Source organism: Microtus oregoni, unplaced genomic scaffold, assembly GCF_018167655.1.
Source record: "Microtus oregoni isolate MIOR12 unplaced genomic scaffold, Mior012 000031F_ref0000149, whole genome shotgun sequence".
In the NCBI taxonomy this organism is placed as follows: Eukaryota; Metazoa; Chordata; class Mammalia; order Rodentia; family Cricetidae; genus Microtus; species Microtus oregoni.
The window spans coordinates 4,215,933-4,229,604 of record NW_024543090.1 but is presented as its reverse complement, the minus strand read 5'-3'; the positions used below and the strand labels follow the sequence as shown (position 1 = coordinate 4,229,604).

At 38.5% G+C, this 13,672-nt stretch overlaps 1 protein-coding gene across 2 annotated transcripts in view; it reads left to right on the top strand.

The window, feature by feature from the left end:
* Nucleotides 1-13,672, top strand: part of Caprin1 (cell cycle associated protein 1) — a 33,777-nt gene that overhangs the window by 14,881 nt on the left and 5,224 nt on the right. For both annotated transcript variants that reach the window (XM_041678750.1, XM_041678751.1), the window contains 10 exons: nt 43-125; nt 1,328-1,465; nt 3,746-3,798; nt 3,880-3,966; nt 4,972-5,127; nt 5,216-5,324; nt 7,880-7,941; nt 8,932-9,042; nt 9,157-9,306; nt 9,885-10,035. In XM_041678750.1, the coding sequence (XP_041534684.1) occupies nt 43-125; nt 1,328-1,465; nt 3,746-3,798; nt 3,880-3,966; nt 4,972-5,127; nt 5,216-5,324; nt 7,880-7,941; nt 8,932-9,042; nt 9,157-9,306; nt 9,885-10,035 (1,100 nt within the window). The remainder of the gene's footprint in view (nt 1-42; nt 126-1,327; nt 1,466-3,745; nt 3,799-3,879; nt 3,967-4,971; nt 5,128-5,215; nt 5,325-7,879; nt 7,942-8,931; nt 9,043-9,156; nt 9,307-9,884; nt 10,036-13,672) is intronic.

Here is a 13,672-nt window from a genome sequence, read left to right as displayed (position 1 = left end):
GACAGTTGGACGGTAGTTAATGTGTTTTTTGTTATTTACAAGGTTAAATGAGCAGTATGAACATGCCTCCATTCACTTGTGGGACTTGCTGGAAGGGAAAGAAAAGCCTGTATGTGGAACAACCTGTAAGTATTTCAGATAATTCTGATTTTGTAGCTAGGAGTCTTTAAAATTCCTTTCTATTTAATATTGAAGACATTTTTTTTTTTTTTTTTGTTTTTGTTTTTCGAGACAGGGTTTCTCTGTAGCTTTGGTGCCTGTCCTGGAACTAGCTCTTGTAGACCAGGCTGGCCTCCAACTCCCAGAGATCCACCTGCCTCTGCCTCCCGAGTGCTGGGATTAAAGGCATGCGCCACCACCGCCCGGCAATATTGAAGACATTTTGTAAAAGTATGAGTAAAAATTTTGATTTTTGGGTTTTGGTGTTTTTTTGTTTTTTTTTTTTAACCATGCCTCAGTGACATCCTTTATTTCTTGTATTTGATACCTTTCTTTGGGCAAGATTTGTGTAAATGGCTTTTCTTCTGCCATGAAATACTTCCCTCATATATATTTGACTTCTATGTTAGCTCTTGCCTGATTATGCAAGGAAAGTTTGGTAGTCTCACCCTGACTAGGACCAATCTGTTATTTTATATCATGTAATTTTGTCATTTTTATATTTTGATAACCCCTTCCATTAGGTTATAAGGTTAGTGTGCACTGGTTATGGTGTCTTACACCTTTAATCCTAGCATTTAGGAGGTAGAGGCAGGCAGATTTCTCTGAGTTTATGGCCAGCCTGGTCTACAAAGCAAGTTCCAGGACAACCAGGGCTACATGAAGAAACCTTGTCTTGAAATGCCCTCACCCAATAAATGATAAAAATAAGAGATTTATTTTTAATTATTTGTGTGAGTATGTGTCTGTATGAGTATGCTTGTGAGTGCAGTTTTCTGAGGTGGTTATAAGAGAGTGTCAGATCTCTTAGATTTGACATTCAGATGTTTGTGAGCCAACCCGTTTGAGCGTAGGTCCTCTGCAAGAGCAACAAGTAAGTACTCTTAATCTCCGAGTCATTTCTTCAGTGCCAAGAACATGCCTAACACAGACAGCATGTGCAACAGAGATGCTTATTGAATGAATCAATAATCTTAGCTTTATTCCTTCTTTACTTGATTTGTAATAGTGTGAGTAGGTTCTATTTCCTTCCTACTATGCTGTAATTTATGTATTTGTGTGTTTTACTAACAGTTGATTAATTTTACTTCTGTTTTATAGACTTTTCAAATCTGTTATTGTCAGACTGCAACATTGTAATTCATATTACATCATTTTTTTTTTCCAGATAAAGCACTAAAGGAAATTGTTGAGCGTGTTTTTCAGTCAAGCTACTTTGACAGCACTCACAGCCATCAGAATGGGCTGTGTGAGGAGGAAGAGGCAGCCTCAGCACCTACAGTGGAAGACCAGGTAGCTGAAGCTGGTGAGTACTTGGGAAGATAGGAGCTTTAGTTTTGGTCCTGACCTGCCTTTCCGTTTCCTTTGATAATCGTGTGTGTGTTTAGTTATTACATATATATTTAAATTTTAAAGTACACTTGAAGTTTGGCAAGATATGTTAGTAATCTGAAGTATTCAGTGCCTATCATTTGTCTTACAGGCTTTGATCATGTAATGACATAAAATATGATAATGTGAATTTTTTTTAGGTGGGGAGAGAGTATAGACTATGGTCCTGGTCTGTAAACTTAACAGCAAGGGATTCTTTGCAGTTCCTATTTATCATCTTAATGCAACACTAGTGGGACTAGATAATCTGAGTACTTTCATGGACATTCTTAAATTGATGAGTAAAATTGAATACAGTTAGCTACTGCAAAATTTTGGGGCTATTTCAAAACATGAGTTCAGAATTTGATTGCTTAAGGTAAAAACCTACTTGAGCACCAGCTATCTAAATTGTAGTAAATTGCTAAATATTTCAGGTTTCTATTTAGGTTGTGCTGTTAGGTCAAGCCTTAAGGGGAAGACTGCTTATTGGTGGAATATGGGTAGTGAGATAGATTTGTCTTTTGGTTTTTTGAGACAGGGTTTCTCTGTGTAGCTTTGACTGCCCTGGAACTCACTTTGTATACCAGATTGGCTTGAACTTAAAGAGATCCGCTTTGCTCTGTCTCTTGAATGCTGGATTAAAAGTGCCACCACTACTCAGCAAGACAGGCTTTTTGTGATGTTAGTTTTTCTGCTTTTATTAATAAATTTTATTGTTACTGTTTTTTTTTCTTCAGATAGTCTTTTTTTTTTTTTTTTTTTTTTTTTGGTTTTTCGAGACAAGGTTTCTCTGTGGTTTTGGAGCCTGTCCTGGAACTAGCCCTTGTAGACCAGGCTGGTCTCGAACTCATAGAGATCTGCTTGCCTCTGCCTCCCGAGTGCTGGGATTAAAGGCGTGCGCCACCACCGCCCGGCTTTTCTTCAGTTAGTCTTATATATAACTTATACTGGTCTGGAATTCCTAGATATCTGCCTGCCTTTGTCTCAGAGTGTAGGATTTAAAGGTGTGCATCAAACTGGGCATGCTTTGAGGCAGGTGGATCTCTGTGAGTACAAGGCAAACCTAGTCTATAAAGTGAGTTTCAAGATAGCCAGAGCTACATAGTGAGACCCTGTCTCCAGATGTGTGTATGTCATGTTACTCCAGGCCCAATCTAGAAGGTTTTTATTTTTCTTTATGTTCACCCTAGAAGCTATTGTTAATGAATGTAATTCATCCTGGAATAACGTAAAGAAACTGTTAAACAAAAGGTATAATAATAATAACTTACCATTAATATATTCATATTACTTGATTATCTGATGGTAACGTATTACTTTAGATTAGATTTTAAGTGGAACTGAGTATGTTGAAACAAATTTTCACCTTTTTTAGGTTATCATTTACAGACTTTGTTTTTCCTTTATTTTTAAAATTTATTTATTATGTACACAGTGTTCAGCCTCCATGCATGCCTGCAGGCCAGAAGAGGGCACCAGACCTCATTACATATGGTTGTGAGCCACCTGTTGTTGCTGGGAATTGAATCTGGGACCTCTGGAAGAGCAGTCAGTTCTCTTAACCTCTGAGCCATCTCTCCAGCCCCAGACTTTGTTTTTCTTAAGAGCAGTTTTAGATTCATAGTGAAATTAAGCATAAAATGTGGATGGGGGTGGGGAAGAGATGTCTCCCTAGTTAAGAACACTGACTGCTTCTGCAAGAACCAGGGTTTGATTTTTTTTTTTTTTTTTTTGGAGACAGGGTTTCTCTGTGGCTTTGGAGCCTGTCCTGGAACTAGCTCTTTAGATCAGGCTGGCCTCGAACTCACAGACATCTGCCTGCCTCTGCACTACCACTGCCCGGTTCAGGGTTTGATTCTAAGCATCCAGAGGATGCTCACAACTGTCTATAACTCCAGTTTAGGGGATCTGCCATCCTTGTCTGGCCTTTGTGTGGACTATATACAATACATGCAGACAAAAACATCCATATACGTATAAACAATTTAAATTGCTCTTTCATTCTCCTGCAATTGCATAATTTCTTTACTACAGCAATAGAGGTATATTTGTTGCAATAGACAAGCCTAATACGTTATCACCTAAATATATGTGGCTCCCCTTGGCTCCTTGTACCTCTCGTAGATTGAGATAAGTATATAACAGGTTTCCACTATTACAGTTTCACTGACTTATAGAAGTTTCTTCTGCTTGATTTCCTTTTTAACTCTAGAACCTGAGCCAACAGAAGAATACACGGAGCAAAGTGAGGTTGAATCAACAGAGGTATAATTTTTTTTAATTTAATACTGCTTTTATCCTTCTGTCTTTAAAACAGATAGCCTAAACATTGATTTTTCTTTTCAGTATGTCAATAGACAATTCATGGCAGAAACACAGTTCACCAGTGGTGAGAAGGAGCAAGTAGATGAGTGGGCAGTTGAGACAGTTGAGGTAAGGGTTTTTGTATTATAAGGTTAATGTCATTTGATGTTAGCAATTTTTACCTATCTTGAGAATAAATTAGGTTTCTAGTTTTTTTGTATTATTGACACATTTAATCTGTCAAAGTCCACGGTTTGCTTTATCTTGTTTTTAACATTTATTTTTAATATAGAGGGATGTTTTGCAAGAATGTATGTTTAAATACCATGTGTGCCCAATGCCATTCAAAAGCCAGAATAAGTGGGCACCAGATAACCTTGAACTGGGGTTCCAGATGGTTGTCAACCACCGTGTGGGTTCTGGAAATCGAGCCTTGTCCACTGGAAGAGAGTCAGTATGCTTAAGTGCCAACTGTATCTCTAGCCTCCTTATTTGTTTCTTTGAGACCATGTTGTGCAAAATTTGGGCTCCCACCTCACAAAAAATACGTGTCGCTGTCGTCTTTGACTTTACTTAAAAGCTGTTTTATTACTAGACTATAGATTTCTGTTGTTTCTTGAAGTAGTCTCTGATATAAGTCCCTTAAATGTTTTCATTAGTCCCTTTCATATTCCTCTATAGTTTAAAATTAAAATAAAATAGATTGAAAGGTAGTGAACTAAAATACTACATGCTAATTATTAAAGTCAAGAAAACTGGAAGCACTATATTAATCCAAAATGTTTATGCGTTGTGTCCTTTTTGAGGAACCTCTTTTTGGGGGGATGGAGGATAAAAGAGGTTCTCTGAAAGAATGCTTTCTGCAAACTTAATACTATTTAAGTGTTGGTTTGGACCATGAGGTGCATGTTGGTGGTAGAGAACAGTTTGCAGTTGCTTCCTTCCACCCTGTGTGTTCTGGAGAATTGAACTCCTGTCCTCAGGTTTGACTGGGAATGCTTTTATCCAGCCATCTGTCTGCTCCCACCTTTTATTGGGTAAAGCTTGTTTTCCTCATGACAGTCTAGATGGTGTATTTAGTGTTTGGGAAACAGCTGTGAAGATGCTGGAGTCTCTTTTCCTCTCCTATTTCAGGTGGTAAACTCACTCCAGCAGCAGCCTCAGGCTGCATCTCCGTCAGTACCAGAACCCCACTCTTTGACTCCAGTGGCTCAGTCAGATCCACTTGTGAGACGGCAGCGAGTTCAAGATCTAATGGCCCAAATGCAGGGGCCCTATAATTTCATACAGGTAAGTGTATTTTAGTAAAGCACTGTTAACAGTAACTTTAAATGTATGTATATTGTTTGACGTAATTCAATTATATTCTGACTTGTAGGATTCAATGTTGGATTTTGAAAATCAGACGCTTGATCCTGCCATAGTTTCAGCACAACCTATGAACCCTACCCAAAACATGGAAATGCCTCAGCTTGTTTGCCCTCCGGGTTAGTAATGATGATTTAAAAATAGTTCAATTTTAGAGAACATATGCCTCTGTGTGTGCACATGTATGCAAGTGTTTGCATGTGTGGTGGACAACTTTCAGGAGTCCCAACTGTTGGTTCTGCAGGAACAAATTCAGGTCATCAGGCTTGGCAGAACATCTTACCAGCCTCCAAAGTCTGTCTTTTAACTATCCCTAGGCCTTCAATGATTTTTTTTTTTTTTAAGAGAGGAAATAAATTTCAGACCTAGTACTGATTTCAGAGTTCTTGAGGGAAAATTTCTGATGATACATCCTTGGAGGGATTCATGAGCATGAAAGGAAGAGAAGAATGAGACATTCAGTATGCATCATTGATTGAAGTAACACCCCATAGAGTCTGCATTATATTGAGTAACTTATATATATATGTATTTTTGAGCTAGGGTCTCAGATAGCTGCAACTTTCCTAGAATCCACTATGTAGACCAGGTTGGCGTTATATTCACTGGGAACTGCCTGCCTCTACTCCCCAAGTACTCCAATCATAGGTGTATGCCACCACACCTGGCATATTCTTTAGTGTCAGAAGGTTGCTTAGTGACAAATAGTTAACTTTTGAAATATAATTAGGATTTCTGTACATGAAAGGGAGCTTATGTCATATCTGAATCAAGAAGTAGATTAATGACAACATGAAGAGCAGCTGTTTTTATTATTATTATTAGGTTTATTTTACATGTTTTGTATGCATGTATGTTTTGTTCCACATGCATCCCTTGGGACTGGAGTAATTGTGAGCCATCAAGTGGGTGCTGTGATTGAACTTGGGTACCCTGCAGCAACAACAGCTCTACAGCCCAACCCTGTTTTTTTTTTTTTTAATGTTCATTTTTCTGAGTTCCACCAGAATAAGGAATTCAGAAATTGGTATTGTGTCAAAGTTAAGGCATGTAGTATTTACATACCTGTAAGGTTATCATACACTCAGCTAATGCTAACTAAGCCCATTAGACTCTCCACTGATGTTTGGTGGTGCATTCTAAAAACCTATGCAATGGCCTGTACTTTTGATGATCTGTTTAGCTATGGATGGGAAAGAAGCAGGAGGAAGTGGAGACTATCTAATAAAGGTGAATACTGTGTGTGTGCTTTATTAAAAAGCCCATGTGGAGCCAGGCGGTGGTGGCGCACGCCTTTAATCTCAGCACTCAGGAGGCAGAGGCAGGCGGATCTCTGTGAGTACGAGGCCAGCCTGGTCTACAAGAGCTAGTTCCAGGACAGGAACCAAAAGCTACGGAAAAACCCTGTCTCAAAATCCCCCCAAAAAAAGCCCATGTGGTTTGTTTGTTTTGGGGTTTTTTTTTTTTTGGTTGTTTGTTTGTTTTTGAGACAGGGTCTTATTATGTAACCCTGGCTGAAGCTCACTGTCTACACCAACCTGGCCTCAAACTTAGATACATTTGCTTCTACCTCCCAAGTGCTGGGACTTAAAGATTTGTTTCATTGTACCTGGCTGTATTATGGTTTGTTTTTTTTTAAATCTCCTATAGAAACATAAAGTTGATCTTAAGATATTAACTTTGCTAAAAATGTAGCCAAAAGTCTTATATTGTTCGGTTTTATTAATACTTGTGTGTATGTGTGTGCACGCGCGCACAATTCTATTGAGCATATTGAGGTCAGAGGAGAACTTGGAGACAGACTGTTTTCATTCTACCATTAGAGTTCTAAAGATAAAAAGAACTCAGGTTGTAAGGGATGACAACAGTGTTTCTTTTCTCTTGGTTTCTTTGTTTGTTTATGTTTTTTGAGGCAGGGTTTCTCTAGCTTTGGAGCTGGTTCTGGAGCTCTCTTTGTAGACAAAGCTGGTCTTGAACTTATAGAGGTCCACCAGCCTCCTCCTGAGTGCTGGGGTTAAAGGCATGTGCCACTACTACCTAAGTGTTTCTTAATCCATTGAACCTTCTTGTCAGCCCTAGTCAAAGTCTTGAATATAAGTAATACTACTTTCTTGTGCTACTTTAAAAATTAACATTGTTTTTATTTGTGTGTGTAAATATGCCAGTGTATTTGGGTGCCTGCAGAGGTCAGAGGGTGTTGGATCCTCTGCAATTGGAGTTACAGGTGATTATGAGCAACCTGTTGTGGATGCTGGAAGCTGAACTCCAGTTCTTTGGAAGGGCAGCAGTGCTTTACCTGCTGAGTCATCTCTCCAGGACCAGACAGGCCACCTGGCTGTGAGAATTAGGAATGGTAACGCTACTTTCAGAGGTGGACTTTCTCAAAAGTACAGGCACTGGTTATTTACTACGTTCTACTGATAACTTTTCTTACTGGCATCTTTACTCAAAGCACAAAATAGATACAACTACAAGACTGTAATCTGTAATCTCTGCTTAGTACTAATTTGAAAGCTGAAATCTTAGTTGTACTTTGCAATTTATTTTGAAAATTCATTAATCATTTGGTTATAGAAATTTACCCTTAGCACTATATATAATGTAGATAAATTTTTAAAAATTGGATTTTCTCTTAAGAAATTTATTTTATGTAACAATGCTCTTAAATTTGCAGTTCATTCTGAATCTAGACTTGCCCAACCGAATCAAGTTCCTGTACAAGCAGAAGCCACACAGGTAAGAATGGATGGGTAGTTTCATTTATGTTTTTTTTTTTAATGAGGACTCGTTCTTAGTCTGGGATGCACTTGATCACTTTTCAAGTTTCTGTTAAAATTGATTGGCTATAGGTAGTTATTAGAATTCATTTCCATGCTTATTTTTGTTTTGGTGACTTTAAAATTTTTTCATACTTCACACATTAGGACCTTGTCTTAAAAGTTATTTTACATTGATAATTGCATATGTAATAGCATTTTTTTATTTTTTAAAAGATTTTATTTATTATGTATTCAACATTCTGCCGCCTGCAGGCCAGAAGAAGGCGCCAGATCTCATTACAGATGGTTGTGAGCCACTATGTGGTTGATGGGAATTGTACTCAGGTCCTCTGGAAGAAGTCAGTGCTTTTTAACCACTGAGCCATCTCTCCAGCCCTGTAATAACATATTAAAGGGAAATAAATGTCTTTAAAACAGTTGCGAGGTTGTGGTGGCACACACCTTTAATTCCAGCACTCAGGATGAAGAGTCAAGTGGATCTCTGAGCTTGAGGCTAGCCTGGTCTACAGAGTGAGTCTAAGACAGCCAGGACTATGCAGAGAAAGTGTTTCTGTCTTGAGCAAAACAAAACAAAAATCCAGAACAAACTAAACCACTACAAGTTAACTACTTTAACTAATTTAGACTTTAAGATTTAAATATCAGTATAATTTGCAATTGTTGCCCGTTTAATTCATTTGAAACAGTTACAATATGTAGCCCTGATTGACCTTGCTATGTAGAACTTGAAGTCAAAGAGATTTCTTTGCCTCTGCCTCCCCAGTACTGGGATTAAAGGTGTGTTACCTATCCAGCCATATAGTCTATAGTTTCAAAAATAACAGAGAGAAATTCTCTTTCTCTTAACAGACATATCTTTCTTTGAATCAGTATTAGAGTTAGTATAATTTTTTAATGATGAATTTTTTTGAAGAAAATAAGGTTTGATATTGTTATTTTTGTATAGGTTCCTTTGGTTTCATCCACAAGTGAGGGGTATACAGCGTCTCAACCCTTGTACCAACCTTCGCATGCTACAGAGCAGCGGCCACAAAAGGAGCCAATGGATCAGATTCAGGTAAGTTCTGTTATCAAGCATTACCTGGCATAAACTACAAATGCAGTGATGATTCTTTTGGGTCCTATTTTGTGTTAGTTTACCATTAAAGTAGTTTCTTCACTTTGTGTTTAGGCAGCAATATCTTTAAATACAGACCAGACTACAGCATCACCATCCCTTCCTGCTGCTTCTCAGCCTCAAGTGTTCCAGACTGGGACAAGTAAACCTTTGCATAGCAGTGGAATAAATGTAAATGCGGCTCCATTCCAATCCATGCAAACGGTGAGCAGTTATCACTGTTTAGTGTGTACTATGAGTCATGGTAAATAGAGCTGAACCTTGTATCTGTGTTATGTTTACTGACCACTAGACTCTGATTGTTAGACTTCGCAGGGATGAGTTTTAGCCTTATGAGTCACTCATACGTAAAATTTTTAGCTTTCCTCCAAAGGTTAAAAGATCTAGTTTAAACAAAACAAACAGGCCAGAGAGGTGAATCAGTAGGTAAGGTCCCTGGAACTCAAATGGGAGAATAAGAAATCTAACTTATGAAAGTTGTCCTCTAGCCTTCATATGTGCAGTTCATACACATAAATGCATATACTAACTCTTTAAACAAAGGAGTGTTGTATAATGTTTGTGGACTTAGAACCTAGATGTGTAACTTGGCATCTCTGCTCTTTATTTTACTGAAATGTTTGAAAGTAGAACTTAGATGTTATGCTTCACTGATTCATCAGTAATTATATTTAAATTATACAATTACTAGAAAAAGTACTATAATCTGAAATAGGGTTGTATTAGTGTCAGCAGAATTCCTGAAGTATTAATCACAATTTTTTTTATTTGATTTGCTACAGGTGTTCAATATGAATGCCCCAGTTCCTCCTGTTAATGAACCAGAAACCTTGAAACAACAGAATCAGTACCAGGCTAGTTACAATCAGAGTTTTCCCAGTCAGCCTCACCAAGTGGAGCAAACAGAGCTTCAACAAGATCAACTGCAAACAGGTAAGAAGGCTAGGGTGACTTTTTATGGTTTTGTTGTTGTCCGTGCCTGTCCGTTGTCATCCTCCCCCTCCTCCCCCAACACAGGGTTTCTCTCTGACAGCTCAGGCTGTCGTGGAACTCTTTTTGTAGGCCAGGCTGGCTTGGAAATCACAGATCTGTCTTCCTCTGCCTCCCAGGATTAAAGGCGTACACCACCACCAGCCAACCTAGGATGAGTTCTCAGTCTTCTATTTTTTTGATAAGATGAAAGGGTTAATCTACACATACGTTTAAAATCTTGTTTAAAATTAGCACTTTAATTTGTTGACGTGCACACATGTTCCGCACACACACACGTGTGTGTGTGGCATCTAGAGGACAACTTTGGAGCCAGTTTTCTACTTGCATTTCAGTGTTGGCCACAGGCTTGCTTGCAGGGCAGACACTTTCTTCACCGAGCTATCCCACCAGCCCTATGATAGGTTTTTATTAACTCTAGTCACTACAGTGATCTCTTCGTTCCTTTGTTCTTCTTGGTTTCTGACTTCTTTCAGTTTTGTATGCAAATGTTACCCCATGAGCACTTTCTTTCCTTCATCACTGTCATTTCAAATATAATTCTCCATCATCTTTTAATTGAGTAGTAAAGCTTCTAAGTGGACAAGACTGTGTGCTGGTAATTTAAACCCCTTGTGTATGGGAAATTCCCTGGTATGTTCTAGGCCTGGTATTAATTGGAATAAAATCTAATTAGCAATTTGTTTCTCCATGAAAAAAGTACCCAGAAAAGAATCTTTGTTTCTTTTAAGACAGGGTTTGCCTTTGCCTGGAGTTTGCTGTCGAACAGACTAGCCTGTAATATACAGATAAGCATGTCTCTGAATTCTGGGTTGAAAGGCATGTGCCACCATGCCTGGCTTGGCTTTTCCTTTCTATGCTACATTTTAAATAAATAGGAATTCTGCTACACTGAAAAAGACTGTTATGTGTTCTCGTTCTCTCTCTCTCTCTCTCTCTCTCTCTCTCTCTCTCTCTCTCTCGTGTTTATTTCCTGGCATGGCGCACATGCCTTAATCCCAGTATTCAGGAGGCAGACGCAGGAAGATCTCTTGAGTTTGAGGCTAGCCTGGACTGCTAGTTTCTGGCTAGCCAGGACTACATGTATAGTGAAATACTTTCTCAAAAAAATTTTGATTTATTACATTAGGTATTTGATTTATATACCTATTAAGTTTTTTTATTTCTTTGTTTCTGTAGGCCAACCAATGTTTCCCTTCCCTCTTGTACTTCCAGTCACTCCACCCCAACTCCTCATCTACTCCTCTTTTTCTCAAATAGGGGCAAGTCAGCCATGATGTCAACCAGCCATGGTGTATTAAGTTGTACCGAGAATAGGCACCTCCTCTTCTATTAAGGCTAAATAGAGCAATCCCGATAGGAAGAATAGGTTACAAAAGCAGACAACAGAATCAGAGATATCTCCTATTCTTACTGTTAAGAGTCCCACAAGAAGATGAAGTTACACAGTTGACACACACACACACCCCTCCACACTTAACCAGAGCATCAAGGTTGGGCCTGTGCAGTCTTCCTGGTTGGTGGTTCAGTCTCTGTATGCCCAGGTTAGTTGATTCTGTGGATTTTCTTGACCCTACTGTCTCCTACAATCCTTTTTTTCCCCCCTTTTACCTGTTGCTGGGTGAAGACACTGACAATTGGTCTAGGCACCAATCCATGAGTATAGCAGAATATTGTTTTATTGTGTCTGAGTGTTTTGCCTGCATGTCTGTCCACCATGTTTGCTGGAGGAGGCCAGAATAGGGTTTTGGATTCTCGGAATTGGAGTCACAGATGGTTGTGAGCCTCCATATGGGTGGGTGGGGGGGGGTGGGTGGGCTCTATATGGTTGTTGACAATTGAATTAGGTCCCCTGGAAGAGCAGCCAGTGCTCTTAATTTCGGAGCCATCTCCAGAATGACAATGAAATTCTTAATGATAAGCCGGATGGTGGAGGCACATAACTTTACTCAGCACTCTGGGTGTCATAGGCAGGCCTGAGTTCAAGTCCAGCCTGGTCTACAGAGAGTTCCAGGACAGCCAGGACTGTTGTTAAACAGAGAAACTCTCTTGAAAATCCAAAGGGGGGAGAAACATGAGGATTGATGGTAGGTTTGATGGTACATACTTGTTTTAATCTAGACCTTGAGAAACTGAGGCAGAAGAGTTCAAGACCAGCAGCCTAGGCTATATAGTGAGACTTGTCTAAAGACAACAGCCAAAATGTTTGAAAAATCATTTATTTTTACTGTTATTTATATGCATATTAATGAACCTTTTCTTTAATATAATGTAATTTGAACCTGGCATTTGCTTGAAATTTTTACGTTGAATATAATCAAAGATAATCTGTACAGAAAACTTCTATCAATAATAATATATAATTCAGTTAAGTAGCTGGAAAGATGCCATGAGTATTTATTTTTCTCTGCATAGGCATTTTCTGCCTTTCTTTCCATGGCAAAGAAAAGGCCCTGTCTGGATTCCTCGGGGTGGGTGGGTGAGTGAATACATGGGTTAAATTTCTAGGAATTGCTGTTGTTTCGGGTACTGGTCTTTATACCTAGTGTGGGAACAGCATTTGGTTCTCTTATTTTCCTCATCTTCCAAAGGTACATAGAAATACTTTTCCTTTCCTTTGAGTTATAAACACTGGAATAATAATTAAATAATGTGTATTGGTATCTAATGTTTGTCTTTTCTTTTAATTCTGCTCATTATGAAGGGGGGTTGGAAAAGGATGGGTGGGTAGGTGGTTGCAAAGTAATGTGAGAGTTTTTAGAACCATCCCTTTCGATAGGTTGAATGCCAGTGTGAGTACCATTTAGATGTCTTCTAAGATGGCTGTATTTGTTATTTTAGATAGGCGCCAAAGGGTGTACGTTGAAAGCTTCTAATGTTTCAGATAAAAAAATTGACATTTTTCTATGTAGCTACTTAGCTATGAATATGGTATGTTTCATCAAGTGTCCAGGAATTAAGAAACTATAAGAAAATTACATAACTAAGGAGCTTTATAATAAAAAGCAATGATATACACTATTTCATCATTAATTTTGTGAATTAAATGGAGTCTAATTTTGCTTAAAGGCCAGTAACTTTTAGAAGGTGTTGGTAATAGAGTCTTTTTCAGTTGTATGTGTGGAAGAATGGTATTGTAAGCTGTGCTTTCAAAAGTCTAGAATTACTTTAGGAAAATGACGCTATAGCGTCATCATACAGGTGGGTAGGGAGAAATCGGAACTTCATTTCTTATTAATAGGCAAATATATTCAAATAATCGACCTTTAAGATGAAGTGTAGTCTCAGAGACATGTTTCTCAAGGATCAGGTACCACTTTCTGGATAGAACTTTGGGTGCTTCAGAAGCTTGGGTAGCAACTTCAGAATAAGAGTATTTATGACTGCCTGGATCTAGTGATCTATTCCAGGGCAGATCTAGTCATTTATTCCCACTGTGCAGAGAGTCAAGGTTAAAACATTGACTTTTGAGATAGTCATGACCTATCTCGTCCTGGGAATGTCCCCAGTACCAATCACATTTTTTGATACAGATGGGAGTAGGGAAGTAGCATGTGATGGCTAATTTTGGTTGTTAATT